Below are 23,055 nucleotides of genomic sequence, written 5' to 3'. Positions count from 1 at the left end.
CATAACTTGTGTCTTTAAACTATGGAGTGAGGCAACAGAGGAAGTCTTTTGCTGCTTTAAAAAACAGATTTGAAAAAATGTATATAGTCACAATCTGCCCACATAGACACATACCTTGAGTTCCAAAGCTTTTTCTCCAATAGTACTTGCCACACTGAGGAGATCACCAAAGGTGAGTTTCTCTAAAGTTGTTCCTCTTGGAAGGCCAAGCAAACGAAACATGTTCAACCAGTGCTCTTGGGAGAGGTGCTCTCCTTGTACATACTTCAGTACAGGCAACATACACTAGAAAAAAGGCACCATGTCAAAATGCAATTACAGCATTTCATTTATCCAACCTTTATAGGATATAAAACTAACTGAACTATCCACATTTTTGATTGAAAGCAGTTGTGTGTCAAAGTAAAAGAAAATGAAAATCTGTGTGTCTGGACCTTGTATTTATCCACTTCTGCCTGCAGCTTCACAGACATGGTAGTCGGCTGTTCCAGCTTCCGAAGTCTCTCTTGCCATGTAATCAGAAACTCCTCAAATACATGTGTTTTTTTCCTGGGAACACAGATACAAACATTTAAAACACAACTTAATACAAAAGTCCAGTCCATAAATACAAAAAATAAAATAACAAGTCTTACAAATATTACCACTTTCCAAGAAATTTAAAACGAAGAGGAAAGTGAAAGGGACATGCTTGGCTCTGTCAGACAAAACTGAAAATATGATATTTTGTGAAGTTTGCTCTGAGGAAAAAGAAAAGAAGATTCTTTAGACTTTAATGGTCAAAGCCCTGTACCTGAATACTATCCAGTCTTGCTGGGCTTTTTCTGTAAAGCCTTGTTGCCACACTTCATACAGACCCCACATCTGTCTGTACTCATCCAAGTCTCTATTTGTCTCTTCTGCCGAAGAGAAATCTGGAGTGTCCAGATTAAAACAGGCACAGTCCTCACTAGACAAGATGACAGCACAGGTCAGAATTGGGATGTAAAAGGATGAAGACAAATCTGAAGCTTGTGTCAATACCACACCAACTATTCACATCCTAATCAGGTGTAAACAAGTCACAAATTAAACATTTTGAGATCTTACAGGAGTTTAGTACGAACAAGCTCTAACTCCTGGAACTCTTGCTGCTTGTCTTTGATGGTTTGGAGGCACTGAAGCAGGGCAGCATGATCACCAGTCACAAGCATTTCATCTTTAGGCTTAAGTTGGTCCCAGTGGGCCTTAAACCGCTCAAGATTGGCCCTGTAGACCTCAATACATCCAGCAGCATTATTCCTCATTACAACCATCTGCCCAGGATGCAAAATAAAGAAGATAGTCAGAGGCAATAAATTATTGAGTTAAAAGCAATAAATACAAAGTGTGTGAAGGATTATTACTGAAATTATCATAGAAAATATGTGTTTATGACACCTGGTCTTGGATCATGAGCTGGTGGCTCTCCATGAAAAGCTCCAATTTGTCCCACTTGGCCTTTAGTGAGTTTAGTGTGTCCACACCGGCTCCAGCTACGGCTCGTAACAGGCGATTCTTCTCTTCACCATGTTGAAAATGAGGCAGTATCTTTTCACAAAAATACATGGACCATTTGAGTGTGAATTAATAGCTTAAAACAAAATAACACATCACATTAAATATAACGCAATTGTCCAAAGATCTGTGAACCCATGCAGGCTATTCTGAAAAGATCTCCATTTATTTTCATACCCTACCATATTTTGGAGTGGTTTTATCTTACTTCATTTTTTTGAGCTATGATCTGGTTGTATTTAGTATTAGCTTCACCAATCTCCTCCAAGCTCTCGGGTTGACTGGACAGGATTTCCAGTGATTCTGAAACAAAACTCTCTATTGTTTGGATGTGACCTGCAAGCAATGAGTGAACAAACAAGAGAAAGTAAGAACAGGGTGAGGTCAGAGAGAGAGGGAAGGAGGGAGACAGAGAGAGAGGGAAGGACAGAGACTCTTGTTACATAGGGTAAAAGAGGAGCATTGAAATAGGTATTAAGACTCTTTGCAATGAACCTTGAATTTTAGCTGGGGGGCTTTCATCTGTCATCATTAATTAAGCAAGGTGATGCTTTGGCTGTTTTTCAGTAGCTAGGACAGAGAGTGCTCAGGGATGGGGGACCACTGATTGGCATAAAGAACAGAGAGATACTAAACAAAACCTGATCCAAAGTCCTCAGGATTTCAGATCTGGCCAAAGTCTCGCTGTCCAACAAAACCATGGCCCAAATCACATAACCAACAAATACAGGAGTGACTTCAGGACAACTTTCTGAGCTTCCTAAATGGCCCACCAGGAGACCTGCTTTAAGGCTCATCAAACATCTCGGGAGCGGCCTGAAAATGGTCATCCACAGACTGTTCCCGTCTGAACTGACACAGCTTGGGAGAATCTGCCAGTTTGTGAGTGAGTTTGTTGCATCAAACCCCATATCAGAAGATCGGAGGCTGCCAAAGGTGCTTAAATCATGGGTTGCCTAAAAGAATCTGAACACTTATGTCAATACCACACTTTCCTTTCTTACTCTGTATAATTGTCATATGCACAAAAAGAGGGATTAAAAAATTACACAATCAGCATTCCATCTTTACCTTGAATGGACTTCCGCAGCGATACGAGCAGGATGTCAAACAGTCTCTGGATTAAGTCATCGATGACATTTTTGACAGGCTCACAGTTGACTGTAATACAGTCAACTTTCTCCTGGCTAAGGTGGGAGGAAAGAACATGGCTTTATGGATGGATGGATGGATGGATGGATGGATGGATGGATGGATGGATGGATGGATGGATGGATGGATGGATGGATGGATGGATGGATGGATGGATGGATGGATGGATGGATGGATGGATGGATGGATGGATGGATGGATGGATGGATGGATGGATGGATGGACGGACGGACGGACGGACGGACGGGTGAAGTGTGGTTTTGTTGTGTTTCTTTATGGATCATATGTACCTGGGCAGAGATTCAGACTCCTTTCCTCTGACTTTCAAAGCCTTGAAGTTTCTTTCCCAGTCTTCGACGGAGCACATATGCCTCTCCACTAACTTCTCTAGATCAACCAGGCCCAATACCAACCACTCCTGCAACACATTCATAACCGTAAACCTTAAGAGGCTGGATAAAGTCAAGTTTTTGCTGAAGGGAAATAATTCAATAAAAAACAAATAAAGTGGAGGCCTGATGAAATTACATTTAAAGATGAACTTGGTGAACTGAGTACTTTTTAACTGGAAGTGTTAGCGATAGCCTGTTAGCTATGTTACATTCAGACATTAAATCAAGATCATCAAAATGGCCATAAAGACATTATCATACCTGGAATTTGTGCTGTATAGCCTTCAGGTGGCTAAAAAGGTCTTCAGCTTTGTTGAAGATGGAGATGAATCCAGATGCATTTCTATCAACTATTAGGTTGAAGATCAAATCCTCTCTGTAAGCACTGACCCCTTTAAACTGATTTGGAATTGAGATGAACCGCTTCATCTCTCTGAAATAGCGAGCTCGCACCTCTTCAAATGGAGGGCGAAACTGCAAAAGGCCTTGCCTATTTACAAGGAGAGAAACTGTGGTTGATATTGAGATTCTTATAAGAGGCGATGAAGAAGCCAAGGTCTAAAGAGAGACTGTGGCCTTTTGTAAATAATGAAAGAGATAGATAGGAGTGCTATAGCCCCTTCACTGACTTGAAAGTGAGGTCTATTTGGATTTCAGGCAAGTTCTTGTTCAGAGCTTCTAACCCTTTCTGGTACTGGTGTTCAAGAGCCTTATATAGCTGGTGGTTCCAATGTTGGCGCCATGCCTGCATGTCATCAGACCTGAAACCCTACATGCAAGACATATTTATACTCCACATAAGCTATCAAAGAAAGATAACTGTATAAATAAATATACCTGAGCTTGCAGAGTGGCAAAGCCAATACGAAGACCATTAAGACCATCTTTCCAACGTTGCTGATGTTTCAGTAGGTCCACATTCATCAGTGTCAACACCTGAAAACCAATCAGAAGAGCTACCGATTACCCACTAATCACTCAGCTTACATTAGATATGTATTTCCCCTATTTCCTCCACATTTAAAATAGTACTAATATGTGAGCATAATAAAACCTTTTCCGTGAAGTCTGAGTGCCACTTGCGTAACTTTCTGTTCTCGGTGGAGAGTTTCTCAGCAGCATCCTGCAGCTGGATAATATAACTTTCCAATTCTCTGGGGTTGTTCCAAGTGATTTGAAGTCTACCATCTGAATCCTTGGAGGAAGAACGAGGGTTCTATCAAATAACAACAGAAAAAGGTGGATTACAAATAATTTAGTTGGAAAAGAACAAGTTGTACTGACTAATTATCATCTTACCATTTAATTGTTCTGTTATCAAAAGGTGGTGTTTTTTGGAATATTTATTTAATGCTGATTATGACTACAAGCAGCTTTATTCCCAATTAAAAATAGTTCACTCTTTTTCTTGACCCCTATTTTCCTTGCAGTGTCACAGGAGGGTGCTGGAGTCTGTCACAGCTCCATAGGGGCGGAGGCAGGGTACACTGATTGCAGGGCCCTATCTGAGCATTTGGGAGGTCGGAACCTTGATCAAAGGGCCCCTTGGCTGCTAAAGCTTTCCAAGTTTTGCCCACAACTGGGGCTTGAACCAGGAACTCATTGCTCTATAGACCACCACCACCATCCGTTCATTAGTCACAAAAACAAATGTCAGGTTATTGAATGAACAATAAGTTGATCGTCAACAGTGATAACATTAGAAAAGTTACCATAGAAAACTTACATAGATTGTAAATTTATAAATTACGGTACAGATCGGATTCTAACCATTCAGAATGGACATTGAAAAGAAAATAACAGTAAAAAAAAAACCTTAAATAGAAGCGAAACAAAGTGGTAGCAGAGGAGTGATACCTTAATGATCTGTTCAAAGGCCAGCGCCAGCACCAGCATCATGGGCCTCTGAGAGGGAATCATCTGCTGCTCAATGGTACTGTAAAAATGGGCCACCTGCATGCATGCATGCATGCATGACAAATGATTGAATAAACAAATCAATGCATGAATGAAATATCCTGATAGACTCTCACCTGCTTCAGAACCATGGCTTGTCTGTAAAATTTCTCTGCAGTGTTAGCAGCCTGTTGTATCGCAGCTGGAACTGTAAAACCCAAGGCTGTGAGCTGTCTCACCTCCCTGACTAAACTGCCGAGCCTGTCTGAATAATGGATCTTGAGCCTCCCATCACCATGGTCTAGGTCCATCACACAATGACTTGCCTGAAGACTGTTAAGATGAAGAAACAAGAAAGGCTGTGTGTTCAATTCAGACTATCACTCAATCTGAAGAGTGACAGAATAAAGAGTTGTGGGTGAAGAAACACATTCACTGTTGCTTTATCTGTTCTGTTATGTAACGAATATAAGTCACTTGAGATTACAGCAGAGAGCTCTCTTTCAAACCTGATCCCTGAATTTGGATCTGCTAGTCCAGACAGTATCTCTCGTGACCATTCTGCAAACTCCTCTTGTTCATATGCCTTCAGAACTTCCAGCAGCTCATCAGAGAAACACAGAAAACCTTTGAACCCAGAAAGGTCTGTCAGCAGTGCTTCAGCGATGCGGATGGAGTCTTCAACCTAAAAGAAGAATTCAAAGACAGTATGAAAAAAATTTGATTTTGTTACAGTAATGTAAATAATGTAGACACAGACAGACACTCACTTTGTGTATGAGCTGTCTGACCCAGACAATTTTATTGACCACTTCAGGCAGGTTCCTGCCAATAAATGGCCCAGACTTTTCTCCCGGCAATCCATGGCAGCGACTCTCAAAGTGCGTCTTTATGTCTAACAAAGAATAAAGAGCTTTATATTTGTATTAACCAGTAATTTTACAATGTACCTTTAATGTTTATTTGATGCACAGTCAATGCACAACACTGGCTGGCATATTTACATGGATGTAAACATTAAAGCAATTTGTATCATGCATGATCATAGTAATTATGTTTTTGAAAAAGAATTTGTTTTGAACCTTTGTTGTATTCGTGTAGTCTGGCCAGGAGTGTTTCTCTCTCTGACTGCAGTTCTTGGCTGATGGTGGGACGTTTAATCAACTCTTTCTGCTTTTGAAAGACCTGCAACAGCTAGAAAACAAAACACACCATTGACACCCACCCACACACACCGCATGATCTGACGTGAAAGAGTATCTCTTCTACCTGTTGTGGACTGTCCTGTACATCAGCAATGTAGCTCTTTAGTCTGCTGGCGGCCTCCTGCTCCAACGGTTTAATTAGCCGCTCAAACTGAGCCACTGCTGCTTTCCAAAGAGGCTACAAAACCACACAATAATGAACACAAAAACAACAATGTATTGCACATAATACTAGATGCAGCTGAATTGCATATATATTCATCTGCATTCACCTGTTTAAAAGCTACTTGTTTTGAGATTGACTAAAGGTTGGATTAGTGATCTGGAGAAAGTAGCACCAGACCAATGTGCGGATCAAGTTCCTATGGTTGCACACATTCAGTTAGAAGATAGCTGGACTAACCTCTGTATAAGGGTTGTAATGCAAAGGATTGATTCCAGAGAAAGGTTCATAAACACGGTTTGAAGACAATGCCTTCTGTTTCCCTCCTGATAGAAGAAGTAATAGTTTCTCATGAACCACACGCACTGTTGCCACCTGACAAACAGGAAACGCACATCGGTACATTTCTGTTCATTTAGGAGTTCATCACAGTTATATTTTCATAAAGAACATATGGAACTATTCATGTCAGCTTGAAAGAAAGTGTCACACTTGAACATTCATTAGAACCTCTTACCTCATCTAATCTTTTCACAAAAGAATTAAGCATTTGTGGGCAATGTTTGTTTTCCTTCCAGGGGTATGGCGTGTATCCCCTCCAGACCTGAGAATGCAGTTCAGCACAGTTGACCACAATCATGGTCAACCTTGTTTTCACGGTCAACACAAACTCTACTTTTCTGAAATACCTGTCCAGTCAGATGCTCGCAGTCAACCACCCACTGTTCACAAATATTAATAGCACTTCTTAGGCTTTCGCTCACACATGCAAAAGGCTCCTGAAATAGCTTTTCACCACTCAGCTTCCTCTGTACATATCTTTCAAGAGCTCCACCTAACACATGCACACACAAGCACAATAAAAACATTAGTTCCACAAAATAATTCACAACTTACAAGCTTAACAAGTCCCAAGGAAACTACAACAGAATTCATTTCTGAAAGAAGAGCAGTTGTTCTATATAAAGTGATGACTCCAGCAGCCACATGTTGCTATTCTCCTATGGGTGAATGTATCAGAGCCCCACCAATAACATCCATGAGACGAATCATGCGTGTTTGTGGATAAGGTTGAAAATCTGTCTGCCTCCACACATCGTCCAAAACGTGTCTGCACTGCTCCACAAGATCCATGACATCAGACATAGACATGGAGTTCAGCTCAGCAAACTCCTGACACAACCACAAAAAGATAAAGATTCTATGTCACTGTGGCACTCAGGATTAAAGTGTGGGGTTAAAATTGTTAAATACGTAAAGCAAATACGTAAACAGCGCACTATGAACTATTGTTAAAAGCAAGACTTATTTTTATTTTACCAGTTGGACGCATGCTCACCTTTTGTATTGGTTTAAATAGCTCTGTAAAATGTGCAGCCCGTTCTTTAACATTATTCTTCTCTGCCGACTCAGAAACATCAGCCCAATACTGAAACTCGTCTATGGGAGCCAGGATGCCTGAAAAATGTGCAAAAAAAATCATATCTTATGAACACTGGGATGAATTCTGGCCTCATAGGATTCATCCAAGTGCTTTTTATTTACTAAACTATAGCACACGTATAGTGTAGCCTCAGAAAAGCAATCAAAAAGATCTACCAAGGACGTTTTCCTCCATGGAGCAATTCTTTCTCGAGGCTGGTGCTCCAGATTGCCGGACAAGTGAGCCTAAACCCAGTTCCAGCTCACTCAACAGGCTTGCCATCTTGGGGTCAAATTCAGAATGCCACCGCTCATGCTTGAATGACAGACAGGCACATTTTACAAACCTTTAGACAAAATGTCTTATTGAAAGTTCCCCTTTTTAATTCTAAGATTCTCATAAAATGAGTGATTTAGAGATAACAAAGATAAGCATTACCTTTAGCAGTAGTGGTGCAAAGACCTGTCTTACAGCCTGGTACAGGCTGTTAATGGGAGAGTCCAACATGGAAGACACAAGTATGCTCTGATGAAGGTTGTCTTCTGTGATTACTGTGGGATGCATCTTAAAGAAGACCAAAACCTTTTCACTGCTCTGCCCCAATGTATCAATCTGTCAAAGAAAAGGATGATTAAAAGTGTGATACATAAAAGTCCTGCATTATTATAAGACCGGGCCATTCTAAGGCCACATTAAAAAACAATGATCTACTTACATTATATTCATTATATGTTTTAACAGTAATGTTGTTTTAAAATAGATACACTGAAATAGTCTACAGTATCAACACAGCTTTAGAGTGAGGTTGAATCTGAATCAGTACATATTATGTGGTTCTTTATTTGATATCAAAATTGTCAAAATAAATTGTAAAAATGTTTAAAGCCCACAACACACACATTTTTCAACATTCAGACATTTGCATCACCTTGTTTGAAAAGTGAAGGTCATTGTCATTTGTGCTTACAGACAGCAGAAATTCATTTGCGTCATCGAGAAAGTTATTGAGCTCAGGGCTGTCGGTCAGGGAAGCAGCAGGTCTCAAACCGTAGAGGTTCCCAGCTGTGTCCAGGAGGAACTTCTTGCGAGGATCATCCCAGCTGTGCGTCATCTTCAAGTGTAGAAATTTAACCTTAGAAATGGCACGGCAGAAAGACTTCTGACGAACTGAAATGACATTTTAAAAAGTTAGCTGGACTTGTATTTCTCCAGATATTTCTAAAGCTTTTAAAAGATTCTTTGCATGAGCAGAATCAACGAGCGATAAGTATTTATCGTATCTCAAGGAAATGTGCCAAATGCAGGAAGAATTAAATCGCAGTTAAGGTCACAGAATAAAGTATTAGTTCATTAGCTTTGCCTTTTTTGATGTGCCATTTTTGTTACCTTTGTGGGTTGGGATCTGGATTATATTTTCTTGTAAAAACAAAGCGGTAGTTAGCCAGTAGCTAATAACATCAGTTAGCTAACGTTAGCGAACAGCTGCTATGAGTTAAATTTGAACATTTTAACTGCATGACTTCAAAACAGGAGGCTGGCAGGCTGATAGATGCATTGTTCTTGTACCTTCTTTCCACCAAACGTTCTCCGTTCGAAGGTCTTGGTAACTTCATGGAATAAAGGTGGCTCAGTCTCTCGTATCCTTTCCTCCGGGATTATGCTTGCGTGGTTACCATGTAGCAACTACGAACTGTTTCACCACGTGATTCAGAGGAAGCAGACGTCTCTAGGGGACTTAAGCCGTTTACTTAAGCTAAATGCGGCTAAACTACGTCCATCAGATACTTACGGTTGATATTGGTGCGTGTTTTAGTTTATATTTTATCCGATTACACTCAGCCAAAATTCAAGACAAAAATGGTCTCAAGGTGCGACTTAAAAGCGTTGCATAGTAATGTTTATTGTTTACAAATATAAAGAAACCACCCTTATCATTATTATATATTAAACAATCTTTTAAAGGCACTTGACAAGAGTTTAAAAAAAATATTACAAATTTACATTAAACATGTCTATAAATGGGCGATTTACGATTAAAATGATGGATAACTATAAAAAACTATTATATAACTGAGAGTTGTTTATTTTAAACACCAGGTGGGACATCTTGTGTCCTTTACTGAGGAGATGCTGGCGGCTCTGAGTTCTGTAGTGACAGGATCTCTGAAGCACAGCCAGCTTGATCATCGGGCTCTTGATGAAGGTAGTGAAAGGGGTTGTAAGGTAGAGAAAGTGATATATTAAATTTAAAGGAACTGTTTTCAATGCTGACCTCAAGGATTTGGAAAGTTTTTTCCATAGTATTTTGGTCCAAGAAAGCAGTAAGATTTAAGTTTACCCTTTGACCCACAGGAAGGCAGTGTTGTGAGTTCAGGACAAGCGGTTTAGTTTCCTGGCATTTGTTCTGGATAAGCTGCAGCTGCTTGATTGATTTTCTAAAACCTGTGAAGACACCAATAATCTCAGCTACTGAAGGTAAGTGCAGGGACTAGTCTTTATGTCTGGTTTTGATAGAAACCCTTTAATTTCAGGTTTGTTTTTTAGCCAGAAATAAGCAGATTTTGTTGCTAATCACTCCAAGATTGGCTTGATTTGTAACTTTTAAAGAAAAAGAGTCAAGATGAACGCAGGCCTTTATTGTTTTTAGGCCAAAAACAATCATCTCTGTCTTATCTGCATTGAGCTGTAGAGAATCCAGACACATGCACTCAGTGATTTGATGAATACTGTACACTAAGGTGATGACAATGAGAGACTAGTCATGTGACGATACAGAGTGACTGTCTAGAGCTATGTTTCATCTGCAAAGGTGACAAAAAGATGTTAGAAAGTTTTGCTTCTTTGTTCAGCCACGCTACAATTTTACATGGAAATTTGCACAATTGCTAATAAGGTTTTTGGGTTGTTGTTTTGTTTTGTTTTTTTAAATCTTTTTACTGTTGGCTCACATGTAAGGTAAACCGGTGTCATCTGCACAAGAACTTCGGTCCGGGGTGACTGGACTTTAATGAGCGTCTTTAAAAACTTTTCATCTTGAATCTGAGAGGTGGAAGATAGAAACCAAACAGCAACCAAACTACAGTGACCTAAATAATTCACTACTTTCACCAACACCTGCAGAAATAGTTTCATAACACTATTTGGCATGATAGCATGAAAATTCATGTACAAATCATCTGGCAGTGTTCACACTGAAGACTTGAAGTGATGACTAAAAAAAGTATAAGCAGTCAGGTTCTGATCTGTGGTAAAGGTCTGACAGAAATACACCAGAAAACCTGATGAGTGAGAATTTCTGGCATGAGAATCAAAGACAACTGAATGGAGAAACTGATTCACTCCACAGTGACCTGGACACAATGGATGCCTTCACATTATATGTAGAAAATATAATCTAGTGTTCAAACGTCAGAGTATTTTACTGAGTGTGGGTGTGTTCATGAGAAAAGAGAGAGAGCGAGAGAGAGCGAGAGTAAACACATCTGGAATCAATAGAGCAGCAGATGCTGTCACTTTCCTTTTACCTCAGAATTCTTAAACAAACACTCAATTCACAGTAAATTACAGGAAAGCAATCTGACCTGCAAGCACACACACACACACAAATGTACACGCACACAAGCACATATGCAGGCCTATATATCATAAACAAGCAGTTTTTCAGATGCCCAGTAACCCCTACGTCCATGAAATACATGAAGTGAGATGTAGTTTTCTGTGCTTGCATCATTTTGCTGAGTGCTGGTTAAGATGCATCTCCATCTTTATAAGCTAACAAACCAAACCAACTCTGACCACTTGCTAAGATGCAGCTGTATTAACATCACACACATTTTCTAAAAGATGTCAGATGTCTTTCAACCCTCATTTTGTTTACTTCTTATAGGCAGCAGCACTGTTTTACGCCTCCAATCAACAGAGCTAGCACAGCTGATAAAAAGCCTCACTTGAACTTGAAGGACATAAAGGTCGGAAAATTCTCTTCGGTGACCCGGGAAGAAGTGCATTGGCATATAGAGGAAACCAAAAGGGTTTATTTAGGATCAACTTTTGATACAAAATGTTTTAAATAACAAGTCTTAAAACTTTTTAAACAGGTCTTTTTACAAGGATAAATTAAGATCTAACACTTTTTCGAACAGCAGAATAAGAAAAAACATTTTTCTACAAAAACGGTGACATTCATGACTGTTTTTCCAGCTCTGATTCATTGCTGCTTTCTCTATGAAAAATTTACAAATTCTGTATTACCAGTGATTTTTTCCTCAACTCAGGCCATGGTGCACAATCAGATTTCGACTTTTCAATGATGGTTTGCACTATTGTGTGAACAAGAGAGGTGACATGACGGTCAGAAAGGGGAGGTGTTCAGCTCACGTTAAACCTCCTGTTTTCAGTCTACAACTTATTTGGCTTTAGAAATTAAATGTTTTCCATATTTTAGTAGAATTAACTTTGTTTTACTTTAACTAGGCAGCAAGTACACAGCACTGCAGAATAGAAATAACACTGAGGTTTGCATGTGATCCCATTTTTAACTAAACTGATCAGCATTGGCTCTCTCCTTTGAGTTTGTAATTATTTATATGCTGTGGCCCATAAAGCTGGTACAATTATGTTTTCCGACGCATTAATCTCTTTTATTCCTATTGCTATCCATCAGTAATCACGTTAAAGGCCAACTTTCCTAGAATTACCGTAGTTTCTCTTGAAGCATTTGCAGAGAGCTCAGAGGTTTGTTGTGTTTGAATATGGCAGCTTAGAAGAGGCATCCCCAATAACATCAACTGGTCCTTTCACAAAGGACAAAGGTTAACAACATGCATGAAAGTGAAGTTAAGATGCAAACATAGGTTTTGCACTTAATATTTTCTTCAGGTCAATTTTTAAATATTAACTTTTGGGGAGGTACTCAAAAACCCTCCAGTATGAAATTAGAAACCTAAAATGGCCATAAAAGGACCCCTAATGGACATCTAATCCATCAGATTTAATCCTTTAATCTGATTCAAACCTGAATGAGAATACACATGGCAACACAGCTCCATGATTTCTCTGTTCTAGGTCCTGGTTGTTCAGTCCTCCATTTAGGTGATTAAGGCATACTTACAGACTCAAGAGTGTTTATGTTGGCATGATTACAGCCAGAGGCTTCCTTATGGAAGCTGCATTCCTGTCACCTAGCTGAGCCAGTTCATCAGATATCTCTATTGTATACTGTATTTTGTAGAGCTCCAAGTGTGAGGGAAACAGCTAAATGTCCATTCCTTTTGTCGCTCCTCATACCACTGTTTCATTTCCTTTCCCTGGTTTGATCCAACCCGTGCACGGTGCCCTTTGGCCCGATCGACTCGCTCTGCTGTCCCTGACTAGCCGAGTAGAGCATCGCTGCCAGGTGTGAAGGGTTTTTGCTGACCAGATCCACATGCCCGATGTAATGCCTACAAGCAGGGACATGAAGATTCGAAGCATTTCCGATGCCACATAGGAGTCCTGGGGGATGGTGTTGAATTCCCCCCAGTGAGCAAGCTGGTAAATGTAACAGCCAATGACAGTGGATGCTGGAACGGTGTACAGTACAGAAAACACTCCGATCTTCACCATTAGGCGCTCCAGCTTGTCTGTTTTAGCTCCATCTTTCTGCAAGTTGGAGCGGATTCTGAAGAGCGCTACCAGGCCAGCACAGATGAACAGGGTGCCTGAGGAAACAACAGTCATGAAGCCAAGACTTAATAATTAGCAAGTGTCCTCTCAAAGATTGGCACTTTTTGTAATTTGGTAATAGTACCAACCAGCTACAACTACTTTTGAGGAATGATCTTCCTCACATAACATCTCATACTTCACACGTTACTATGCATGCATGCAAAAATAAATTAACTAGGTGCTATGCTTACTGTCTAAAAATAAAGCTGGAATTCTCACAATTACCAACTTTGGTATTGTGGTTGTCCCAAATATCAATAAGGAGCAACTATTGCGCAACCAATCGAATGCATGTTTGTGCATAATCCACAATTTGCCCAAAATTCTGACATTTCTAAATGACCAAGGGTGAAATATTGAAACAAGAACAATATTATATTAAAAATATCTTAGTTACCAAGAAGAAGGTATGTAGCCAGTGGTGCCACAACAAAGCCTATTAGAGCCTCCTGCTGCTGGTTGCCAACATAACAGAGCCCTGTGAGGTCATCAGCGTCCACCAGCCTCATTATAAGGATGACAATGGTTTTAACAGCTGGGATGGCCCAGGCTGCTATGTGGAAGTACGAGCTGTGCATTTCAATGGCTTCATGTCCCCACTTCAGTCCGGCAGCTAAGAACCAAGTGAGGGTCAGAATTACCCACCTGAAACACAGCAAAATGTAACTATTGTTAAATAATTCTGTCAACAGTGGGGACAAACAGGAAAGAGACTCCACCGGAAAAGGAAGAACTTTTGCTGGGGCAGCAGTTTCCACTGTGACTGTACACACAAGGTAAAGTTTTTTTTTTATAAATGTTACTACAGCGACTGCCTTTGTATGTGCAAATGTCTTTGGTGTATCTTGGTGGTACCTAGCGAGGATAGAGAGATGCTTGAGGAAAACAGGATCAGTGTCGTATGTTTTAAGTGCTCCCTGAGTAAAAGAGTATTCACAACAGTTGAAAGAGGACAGGATGAGGCTTAATACCATAAAAATGTGTGTGCGTCCATATGAGTGTTTATACCAACCAGAGAGAGGAAGCCATCCCAAAGAAATAGAGCAGAAGGAAGACTATGGCACAACCTGTGCTCTTTAACCCTTCCTGGACTAGAACAGGTACCGCTGTTGCCTCCAAATCACAGGACACGTGTTCTCTCCCCAGAGTCCAGCGCACCTAAGGGATGGAGTATAAACCAACAACCGAAAGGTATTTTTATAAGAAAAAAGGACTCCCAATCTATTGGCTCAACTGTGCAAAAATCTAGCATTTTATTAGTCACACTTACGAGGTAAGCAACACTGTACAAATTACAGCACATTGATAGGAAGATAATTGGTCTTTCTGGGTAAGAGAAGCGTTGTGAATCCAAGACGAAGGTCAAGACAGTCAGGGTGGTAGAGAGGAAGCACAGCACAGCCCACACTGCCATCCATGCATCTGTAAAGACTTTAGTTCCTCTGCGGTACAGCCCACTGTCATAGCCACACTGCAATGTGCAGCTTTCGGTCTGTTTTAACCAGATGTACTGGTCTGGTCCAGAACCCAAGGCATGGCACTCCTGCTGGTGGTGAGGATTCCAAAGGGGCGGGTAAGGCAGGTCCTCATCCCCAGGACCCTCCATACACATGTGGTTGTGGTCATTTTGAGGTGGGAAGAGACTACAGTTGAGTTCCTATAGAGGAAACATTGATAACTCAATATTACAAGTTCCTTTACTATTAAGGAAACGCAGTACTCGTCAAAAACCTATTGCTTAGTCTAAGGATTCGCACCTCTGCCCTAATTTACAGCCAGTTTACAACCTGTGCGCACACTGAAATCTGTGACTTACCTCTGGCCATATGAATCCAAACTCCTGCAGCACCGGGAAGCATTTTTTCTTGACAGATAAACACATGCTAGAACACGGACCGATGGGGATAGGAATCTTCACTGTACACATCGGCACATAGACTGAGCACAGGAAGAACTGCAAGTAAAACCAGACACAATCATGTTAAACAAATGTGTGTTTGATGTCCAAGTGCTAATCATAGACATAAAATTTAACTCTAGGTTTGCAAAAGATTTTTGCAGTTAATTTATCTTGTAACAGCCAATATTGGGTTTTATTTTTAATGTTTAATGATAAAACAATTATCAAATGTAATGTACTGCTTTGTTCTTGGATCATAATATTGCCAAGAATCTGGTGATCTAATTAATTATGTTTTTAACAGCCTAAAAGCGTATTATAAAGCAAGTATACACCAACATTAACGTTAACAACGATGCAGCTGACTTTTAGCATTACATTGTGGCACTTATGCCTTATTTTTTTGGTGTGGAATTCAACCAAATGGACTACAACCCGGACTCCAATAACTAGTCTCGAAGGTGGGTCTTTAAAAACAATATGTGAGGTTAACCCACAGGTCTTGTGCCTCGTAAATGTCTCTAATCTGGTCTAATCCAGTTCTTAGTTTTCAGTTTTCAATGTTCTCCGTCAAACAGCAATAGTTTAGAAAGGAACCCCAAGAGCAAACTTCTTTCTTCAGCCTGAAATCATGTTACACTGGTTAAGGTGAGAAAAGGTGATGTCACAGAAGAATTGCAGATTTCACTGCTAACTTCTGAAGGAGGAAAGTTGCGTAAGGAGCTTGGAATGTGTGATGGCTGAATTTATGTTCCAAAGCATATTAGAATCCACAGTTTTTTGCAATTTCCTTTTGTTTTTCATCTTGAGAACCACCACAAATCTCAGTCGTTGCCATATTAAGAAAATAAATCTAAGTGACAGGGTGGCTTGAGCTCAAATTTAGCCCTAGAAAAGAGCCAAAATAAAACATGAGTTTGGGAGTGTGTCATGGTTGGACAGTAAATACACACAAAAGAATATATAGTTCTCCCTCTCCCTCTCTGCAAGAATCTAACAGCCATTGAAAACAACAAAATTTAAGTTATTTAAAACAACTACCAGAGTTCACCTACACTGAATTCAGATTTTTAAAGTTAATTTAGATAACTATACCCTAATTCATGTTAAAGATAGTCTTTGTATCTAATGTGACCATAATGACAAAGTTGCAGTGTCAGTGGACACATGGATGGCTAGTTTGCTTGTTTGTTTGCAGGGTGCAGAGTTGAGTGAAGAGCAGCTCCTGCAAGTAATGTCTGCACTGAGTGCTGGTGGAAGTAGTGTGATCCGCTCTGGGTGTTTTCCCAGACTGGCTCTTGGTAATGTGAGCACTGTCACACACTAAAAGCTTCTCTAGTTACAGGTTGGAAAGCCTCACATAAGAGCAAATGCTGGGAGATAAGGTTTCCTTTTGCCCATTATGTGCTCATGTGAGAGAGACACAGAGAAAGCTTGCACAGCCTGGTGGGGCAAAAGAGAGAGTGCTAAAGCTTTCAGTTTGGGTATAGTGTGAACATAAATAATGTACACTATCTTTAATGAACTGTTTCAGTGCTGAAGAACAGACATGCAAACACCATAGTTACACAAAAGCCTTGAAAACAGTTGGGATTATAATCTAAGGTGAAACTGTGAAATAGGATCACTCTTTTTCTTAGACTTTGCATGAGGCCAACAAGCAGCGTTTGTATGAGCTACTGAGGGCATCATTGTGTGGGCAAATCAGCATAGCATGAAGAGTTGCAGCCTGCTATCGTCTGTATGTCGCAGACAGGCAGACAGACAGACAGACAGACGAGAGGAGGTTCTTTCCTGGGGTGAGCTCTCCCTCTCATCATCACCACCTACCTTCAGCTGGCTGGAGCAGCCGTACTGGATGAGTGGCGTGAAGGTGGTCAGCTGCAGCTCGGCGTCCGACTGCAGCACGTTGCCGACCAGGTTGGGCATCTTGGTTACATTATAACCAAGACCCTGGCACATGCTGATCCGTATCGGGTCACATGTCATTTCCTCCAATTCTTCGCCAAAAGCCTTCACAGCGCAGAGCGCAGCGAGAAGCCCGGACAACAGGAGTAATAGTGAACTCCCTAGGAACACCATCGTTCAGGGTGACCCTTAAAAAAAACCTGAAAATGATCTGAAACCGCTGTTTGATTTAGTCCGGATACAGTTAAAGGCATGAAGTCGGTGCGTTCCGTAGGACACAAAACTCCGCTTCGAAGGAAACATCCAAACTGTGGACAGAATTCAACAGCGCGCCTCGATCAGTCCTGCCGCTATAACGTTGTCTTTTCCAAATATGAAGCAAAACTCTGAGAAAAGAGGAAGGTGTCCAATGATGTGACTTGTAGGCGTCCTGCTCCAAACTTCTGTGGCGGCGGTTTCAACGCTTGGAAAGGATATTCCTGGGGGGGTCTAATTCTCTGACCAACCCCTAACAAGGAGGCGGATTCTCGGAGAAGCAAGCATTTTCCTATCCCCTCTTTTGTTTTCTCTCCTCTCATCTACCTCCGCAGTTGTATTCTCGTGCACTCTTGTTTCTTTTTGGCCCATCGATAGGGTTGGGGTTGGACTCTCTGCTTTCTTTTCTACTTTCTTGTCTCTCATCCCACTAAATTAATAAGTAAACCATTGGCAACTAATATAGACATTATCCAGACGCTGTTTATACTGAATGATCATGTTTTACTTGGCTGAGTGAAAGGACATCTTCTCACTCTCCCCACCTCCTTCTTTCCATATGTGTGTGTGTGTGTGTGTGTGTGGGGGGGGGGGGGGGGGGGGGGGGGGGGTATTTAAAGTTCTAAATGATCCTTTAAGTCAGCCTAGAACTTCACTGTGGATCTCCGCCTCCTTCCCCGTAAAGGCCTGTCAGCTCCAAGTGCTTGTGACATTGTAATTGAAAGTAGGTCTTTTGAAGGGAGGTTCAGGCTCTGGCAAACTGTTTTGCATTGCAATGAATGCACACTTAGACAGGTTTTGTTTGGTAGTGGCATCCAAGCAAAAAGACTTTTCTTTTACGAGTAGCAGAGAGAGCATCACCCTCTCTTTCCGTTACTGTACAAGTTGATCTGTGAGAAACTTATTGGATTCCTGGCAAATATTTCAGGCACATCACTTAAGAAGGATTGAAATGTGTTTTCTTTCGAGTGACTTGCACAATTCTAAGAATGTATCAACACTTGCCAGGTGTAATCAAACTCCAAAGCTCAAAAATACTACAAATCCACACTTTCCTCACATGATTAAATATGATTGCTTTCATAGCAGCTGACGTGTAGTTATAGCTGACAGGACAATAAGACGATCAGATATAAGCCGTCCTGTCTGCACAGACACACAAAGCAAAGGGTCACATTTCAAGTGTGACCCTCCTTTCTGACCATTAAACATGAGTAAACAGGTCATTAAACTAACTCTCTGTCTTGTTATATCTGGTTGTCAGATATTTTTTTTAAAAAGTGGTCACTTCAGACATCTGGTGTATTTAATATACTGTGGTAGAGAGTGACAATTGATGGTTGGAAGCCCCCTCCCCAAGACACACACACACACTACCCCGCTGGTGTTATATTCCTGGGGTCAAGCCCTGAAGTAATTCCACTGAGCTGAACAATAGTGTGTCCTGCCCGGAGCTGATGATTATCAGGGTGGGGTGTCCGAGTGTGTTCCTCTGAATGTAAACAACTGAACCAAATGGATGTAGATATTAAATGGGAAATCAAACTTTTACCAAAGATCAGATGGACTCAGATATATATGAGCATCAGATAAATGCAAATCATTGAGCCCAATTTAATACATTAAATGAATGGCTTGAGTTTAACATTCACTTAGTTCACCACTAAACAGGAGTGTGAGGTACAAGGTTCAAGCTGTACATTAACCCCCCCCCCCCCAAAAGCTCCCAACAGACCCAGGGTCCATGTTTTTATAACAGTAGTTTGGAAAGAGCACCCAGTAGATTAATGGCAGGAACTGTACAGGAAATGGCCACAGAGTCCCGTTTTTTCAGTGATCACATTGAATTACTCAATAATCTGTACATTTGGATCAAACAAGTCACCATAGAAACAGAAGACAGTGGGGGTCAGTAGTGTGTCCAGTAGTAGGGGTCAGTAGAAGGGGTCAGTAGTGGGTCCAGTAGTAGGGGGTCAGTACTGGGTCCAGTAGTAGGGCTCAGTAGTGGGTCCAGTAGTAGGGGTCAGTAGTGGGTCAAGCAGTAGGGGTCAGTAGTGGGGGTCAGTGGTGGTTTCAGTTGTAGGGCTCAGTAGTGGGTCCAGTAGTAGGGGTCAGTAGGGGGTCCAGTAATGGGGGTCGGTGGTGGTTTCAGTTGTAGGAGCCAGTAGTGGTTTCAGTAGTAGGGGTCAGTAGTAGTGGTCAGTACTGGGTCAATTAGCAGGGGTCAGTAGTGGGTTCAGTAGTAGGGGCCAGTAGTGGTTTCAGTATTAGGGGTCAGTAGTAGTGGTGAGTATTGGGCCCACTAGTAGGAGTCAGAAGTAGGAGTCAGTAGTGGGTCCACTAGTAGGAGTCAGAAGTAGGGATCAGTAGTGGGTCCAGTAGTAGGAGTCCGTAGAAGGTGTCAGTAGTGGGTCCAGCAGTAGAGTCAGTAGTAGGGGTCAGTAGTATCAGTCAGTAGTGGGTCCAGTAGTAGGGGGTCCAATAGTAGGATTCTGTAGTGGGTCCAGTAGTAGGGTTAGTCATATGGGTCAGTAGAGCGTCCAGTAGTAGGGGTCAGTAGTGGGTCCAGTAGTAGGGGTGAGTAGTGGGTCAAGCAGTAGGGGTCAGTAGTGGGGGTCGGTGGTGGTTTCAGTTGTAGGGGTCAGTAGTGGGTCCAGTAGTAGGAGCCAGTAGTGGTTTCAGTAGTAGTGGTCAGTACTGGGTCAATTAGCAGGGGTCAGTAGTGGGTTCAGTAGTAGGGGTCAGTGGTGGGGGTCGGTGGTGGTTTCAGTTGTAGGGGTCAGTAGTGGGTCCAGTAGTAGGAGCCAGTAGTGGTTTCAGTAGTAGGGGTCAGTAGTATTGGTCAGTACTGGGTCAAGTAGCAGGGGTCAGAAGTAGGGGGTCCAGTAGTAGGGGTCCGTAGTGGGTCCAGTAGTAGGAGCCAGTAGTGGTTTCAGTAGTAGGGGTCAGTAGTAGTGGTCAGTACTGGGTCAAGTAGCAGGGGTCAGTAGTGGGTCCAGTAGTAGGGGTCATTAGGGGGTTCAATAGTAAGGGTCTGTAGTGGGTCCAGTACTAGGGTTAGTCGTATCGGTCAATAGTGCATCCAGTAATAGAGGTCAGTAGAAGTAATCAGTAATCAGGGGTCAGTAGTGGTGGTCAGTGGTGGTTTCAGTAGTAGGGGTCCGTAGTGGGTCAAGTTGTAGGGGTCAGTAGTGGGTCCAGTAGTAGGAGTCAGTAGTGGGTCCAGCAGTAGGGGTCAGTAGTGGGGGTCTGTAGTGGGTCCAGTAGTAGGAGCCAGTAGTGGTTTCAGTAGTAGGGGTCAGTAGTATTGGTCAGTACTGGGTCAAGTAGCAGGGGTCAGAAGTAGGGGGTCCAGTAGTAGGGGTCCGTAGTGGGTCCAGTAGTAGGGTTAGTCGTATGGGTCAGTAGTGTATCCAGTAGTAGGGGTCAGTAGAAGGAGTCAGTAGTGGGTCCAGTAGTAGGGGTCAGTAGTAGCAGTCAGTAGTGGGTCCAGTAGTAGGAGTCCGTAGAAGGTGTCGGTAGTGGGTCCAGTAGTAGAGTCAGTAGTAGGGGTCAGTAGTAGCAGTCAGTAGTGGGTCCAGTAGTAGGGGGTCAGTAGGGGGTCCAGTAGTAGGATTCTGTAGTGGGTCCAGTAGTAGGGGTCAGTAGAAGGTATCAGTAGTGGGTCCAGTAGTAGAGTCAGTAGTAGCAGTCAGTAGTGGGTCCAGTAGTAGGAGTCCGTAGAAGGTGTCAATAGTGGGTCCAGTAGTAGAGTCAGTAGTAGGGGTCAGTAGTAGCAGTCAGTAGTGTGTCCAGTAGTAGGATTCTGTAGTGGGTCCAGTAGTAGGGTTAGTCATATGGGTCAGTAGTGGGTCCAGTAGTAGGAGTCAGTAGTGGGTCCAGTAGTAGGGGTCAGTAGAAGGAGTCAGTAGTGGGTCCAGTAGTAGGAGTCCGTAGAAGGTGTCAGTAGTGGGTCCAGTAGTAGAGTCAGTAGTAGCAGTCAGTAGTGGGACCAGTAGTAGGGTGTCAGTAGGGGGTCCAGTAGTATGATTCTGTAGTGGGTCCAGTAGTAGGGTTAGTCATATGGGTCAGTAGTGTGTCCAGTAGTAGGGGTCAGTAGTAGGTCCAGTAGTAGGGGTGAGTAGTGGGTCAAGCAGTAGGGGTCAGTAGTAGGGGTCAGTAGTGGGGGTCGGTGGTGGTTTCAGTTGTAGGGGTCAGTAGTGGGTCCAGTAGTAGGAGCCAGTAGTGGTTTCAGTAGTAGGGGTCAGTAGTAGTGGTCAGTACTGGGTCAATTAGCAGGGGTCAGTAGTGGGTTCAGTAGTAGGGGTCAGTAGGGGGTCCAGTAGTGGGGGTCAGTGGTGGGGGTCGGTGGTGGTTTCAGTTGTAGGGGTCAGTAGTGGGTCCAGTAGTAGGAGCCAGTAGTGGTTTCAGTAGAAGGGGTCAGTAGTAGTGGTCAGTACTGGGTCAATTAGCAGGGGTCAGTAGTGGGTTCAGTAGTAGGGGTCAGTAGGGGGTCCAGTAGTAGGGGGTCAGTGGTGGGGGTCGGTGGTGGTTTCAGTTGTAGGGGTCAGTAGTGGGTCCAGTAGTAGGAGCCAGTAGTGGTTTCAGTAGTAGGGGTCAGTAGTAGTGGTCATTAGGGGGTTCAGTAGTAAGGGTCTGTAGTGGGTCCAGTACTAGGGTTAGTCGTATCGGTCAATAGTGCATCCAGTAATAGAGGTCAGTAGAAGTAGTCAGTAATCAGGGGTCAGTAGTGGTGGTCAGTGGTGGTTTCAGTAGTAGGGGTCCGTAGTGGGTCAAGTTGTAGGGGTCAGTAGTGGGTCCAGTAGTAGGAGTCAGTAGTGGGTCCAGCAGTAGGGGTCAGTAGTGGGGGTCAGTAGTGGGGGATCAGTGGTGGTTTCAGTAGTAGGGGTCAGTAGTAGGAGGCAGTAGTGGGGTCAGTATTGGGTCCCTACTGACCCCATCTATTGGACCCACTTCTAGGCCCACTACTGACCCTACTACTACTGACTCATCCAGTAATAGAGGCCTGTAGTGGGTCAGTAGTGGGGGACAGTGTTGGGGCCCCAACTCTATCACAAGACCCCATTCCAATTTGGACCAGCTTGGGATACTGACTTGACCAAACCATAATGTTGACATGTTTTTCTTCAAATGGACATTGTTTTTCAGTGCCTAAACATCAGAACCAAATCTGTACTCAGTTGTTGCTGCTCTGTGCGAACATTTGAAATACCTGATCCAAGAACTGACATCTGCAAGTTATCAGCAAGCTCATGTAGGGGATGGTTTTGGGAGCCAAACAACCAGCTACTGCCAGTGACAGCGTCCAAAAGAGGAAGGGAGTAGTTGGGAAGAAAGTGCCAAAAATGCATTTTGGAAATCAGATGGTCTCATTGGGCATCCCTGTAACCCCCACCCCCGACACACACACACACACACACATGCACGCACACGCACACACACACAAACACACACACACACACACACACACACACACACATACAAAGGCACACACACAAGAGTCAGTGACATATGATGAC

General features: G+C 42.4%; 2 protein-coding genes across 8 annotated transcripts in view; both read right to left on the bottom strand.

Moving 5' to 3' along the window:
- dync2h1 (dynein cytoplasmic 2 heavy chain 1) overlaps positions 1-9,470 on the bottom strand; it is an 86,646-nt gene extending 77,176 nt beyond the window's left edge. For 4 of the 7 annotated variants that reach the window (XM_029843321.1, XM_029843318.1, XM_029843320.1 and 1 more), the window contains exons 1-27: positions 9,334-9,470; positions 8,696-8,934; positions 8,206-8,379; positions 7,944-8,082; positions 7,684-7,802; positions 7,373-7,517; positions 7,034-7,179; positions 6,862-6,948; positions 6,585-6,719; positions 6,246-6,359; positions 6,059-6,170; positions 5,747-5,871; positions 5,486-5,661; positions 5,114-5,309; positions 4,938-5,033; positions 4,135-4,296; positions 3,918-4,016; positions 3,710-3,849; positions 3,342-3,570; positions 2,979-3,106; positions 2,608-2,723; positions 1,745-1,872; positions 1,420-1,569; positions 1,090-1,295; positions 794-949; positions 435-549; positions 115-285 (exon numbers count right to left, since the gene is read on the bottom strand). In XM_029843321.1, coding sequence (XP_029699181.1) covers positions 115-285; positions 435-549; positions 794-949; positions 1,090-1,295; positions 1,420-1,569; positions 1,745-1,872; positions 2,608-2,723; positions 2,979-3,106; positions 3,342-3,570; positions 3,710-3,849; positions 3,918-4,016; positions 4,135-4,296; positions 4,938-5,033; positions 5,114-5,309; positions 5,486-5,661; positions 5,747-5,871; positions 6,059-6,170; positions 6,246-6,359; positions 6,585-6,719; positions 6,862-6,948; positions 7,034-7,179; positions 7,373-7,517; positions 7,684-7,802; positions 7,944-8,082; positions 8,206-8,379; positions 8,696-8,878 — 3,747 coding nt within the window. In that variant the 5' untranslated portion in view covers positions 8,879-8,934; positions 9,334-9,470. Of the gene's footprint in view, positions 1-114; positions 286-434; positions 550-793; positions 950-1,089; positions 1,296-1,419; positions 1,570-1,744; positions 1,873-2,607; positions 2,724-2,978; positions 3,107-3,341; positions 3,571-3,709; positions 3,850-3,917; positions 4,017-4,134; positions 4,297-4,379; positions 4,893-4,937; positions 5,034-5,113; positions 5,310-5,485; positions 5,662-5,746; positions 5,872-6,058; positions 6,171-6,245; positions 6,360-6,584; positions 6,720-6,861; positions 6,949-7,033; positions 7,180-7,372; positions 7,518-7,683; positions 7,803-7,943; positions 8,083-8,205; positions 8,380-8,695; positions 8,935-9,333 lie in introns of those variants that run through there. The other 3 variants (XM_029843322.1, XM_029843319.1, XM_029843323.1) reach the window with 3 other exon arrangements.
- Positions 9,471-11,781: 2,311 nt separating this feature from the next.
- fzd4 (frizzled class receptor 4) lies at positions 11,782-18,047 on the bottom strand. Its single transcript, XM_003968323.3, has 6 exons — positions 17,204-18,047; positions 15,290-15,427; positions 14,744-15,130; positions 14,486-14,631; positions 13,871-14,118; positions 11,782-13,466 (listed from the first exon to the last, which is right to left on the bottom strand). The coding sequence occupies exons 1-6, from the start codon at positions 17,453-17,455 to the stop codon at positions 13,048-13,050; spliced, it is 1,590 nt and encodes a 529-aa protein (XP_003968372.1). The 5' UTR covers positions 17,456-18,047; the 3' UTR covers positions 11,782-13,047.
- Positions 18,048-23,055: the final 5,008 nt, after the last annotated feature.

The sequence above is a fragment of the Takifugu rubripes genome, chromosome 11 (assembly GCF_901000725.2).
Source record: "Takifugu rubripes chromosome 11, fTakRub1.2, whole genome shotgun sequence".
NCBI lineage: Eukaryota > Metazoa > Chordata > Actinopteri > Tetraodontiformes > Tetraodontidae > Takifugu > Takifugu rubripes.
The sequence above is the reverse complement of the archived record's forward strand: the minus strand, read 5'-3'. Positions and strand labels throughout refer to the sequence as shown.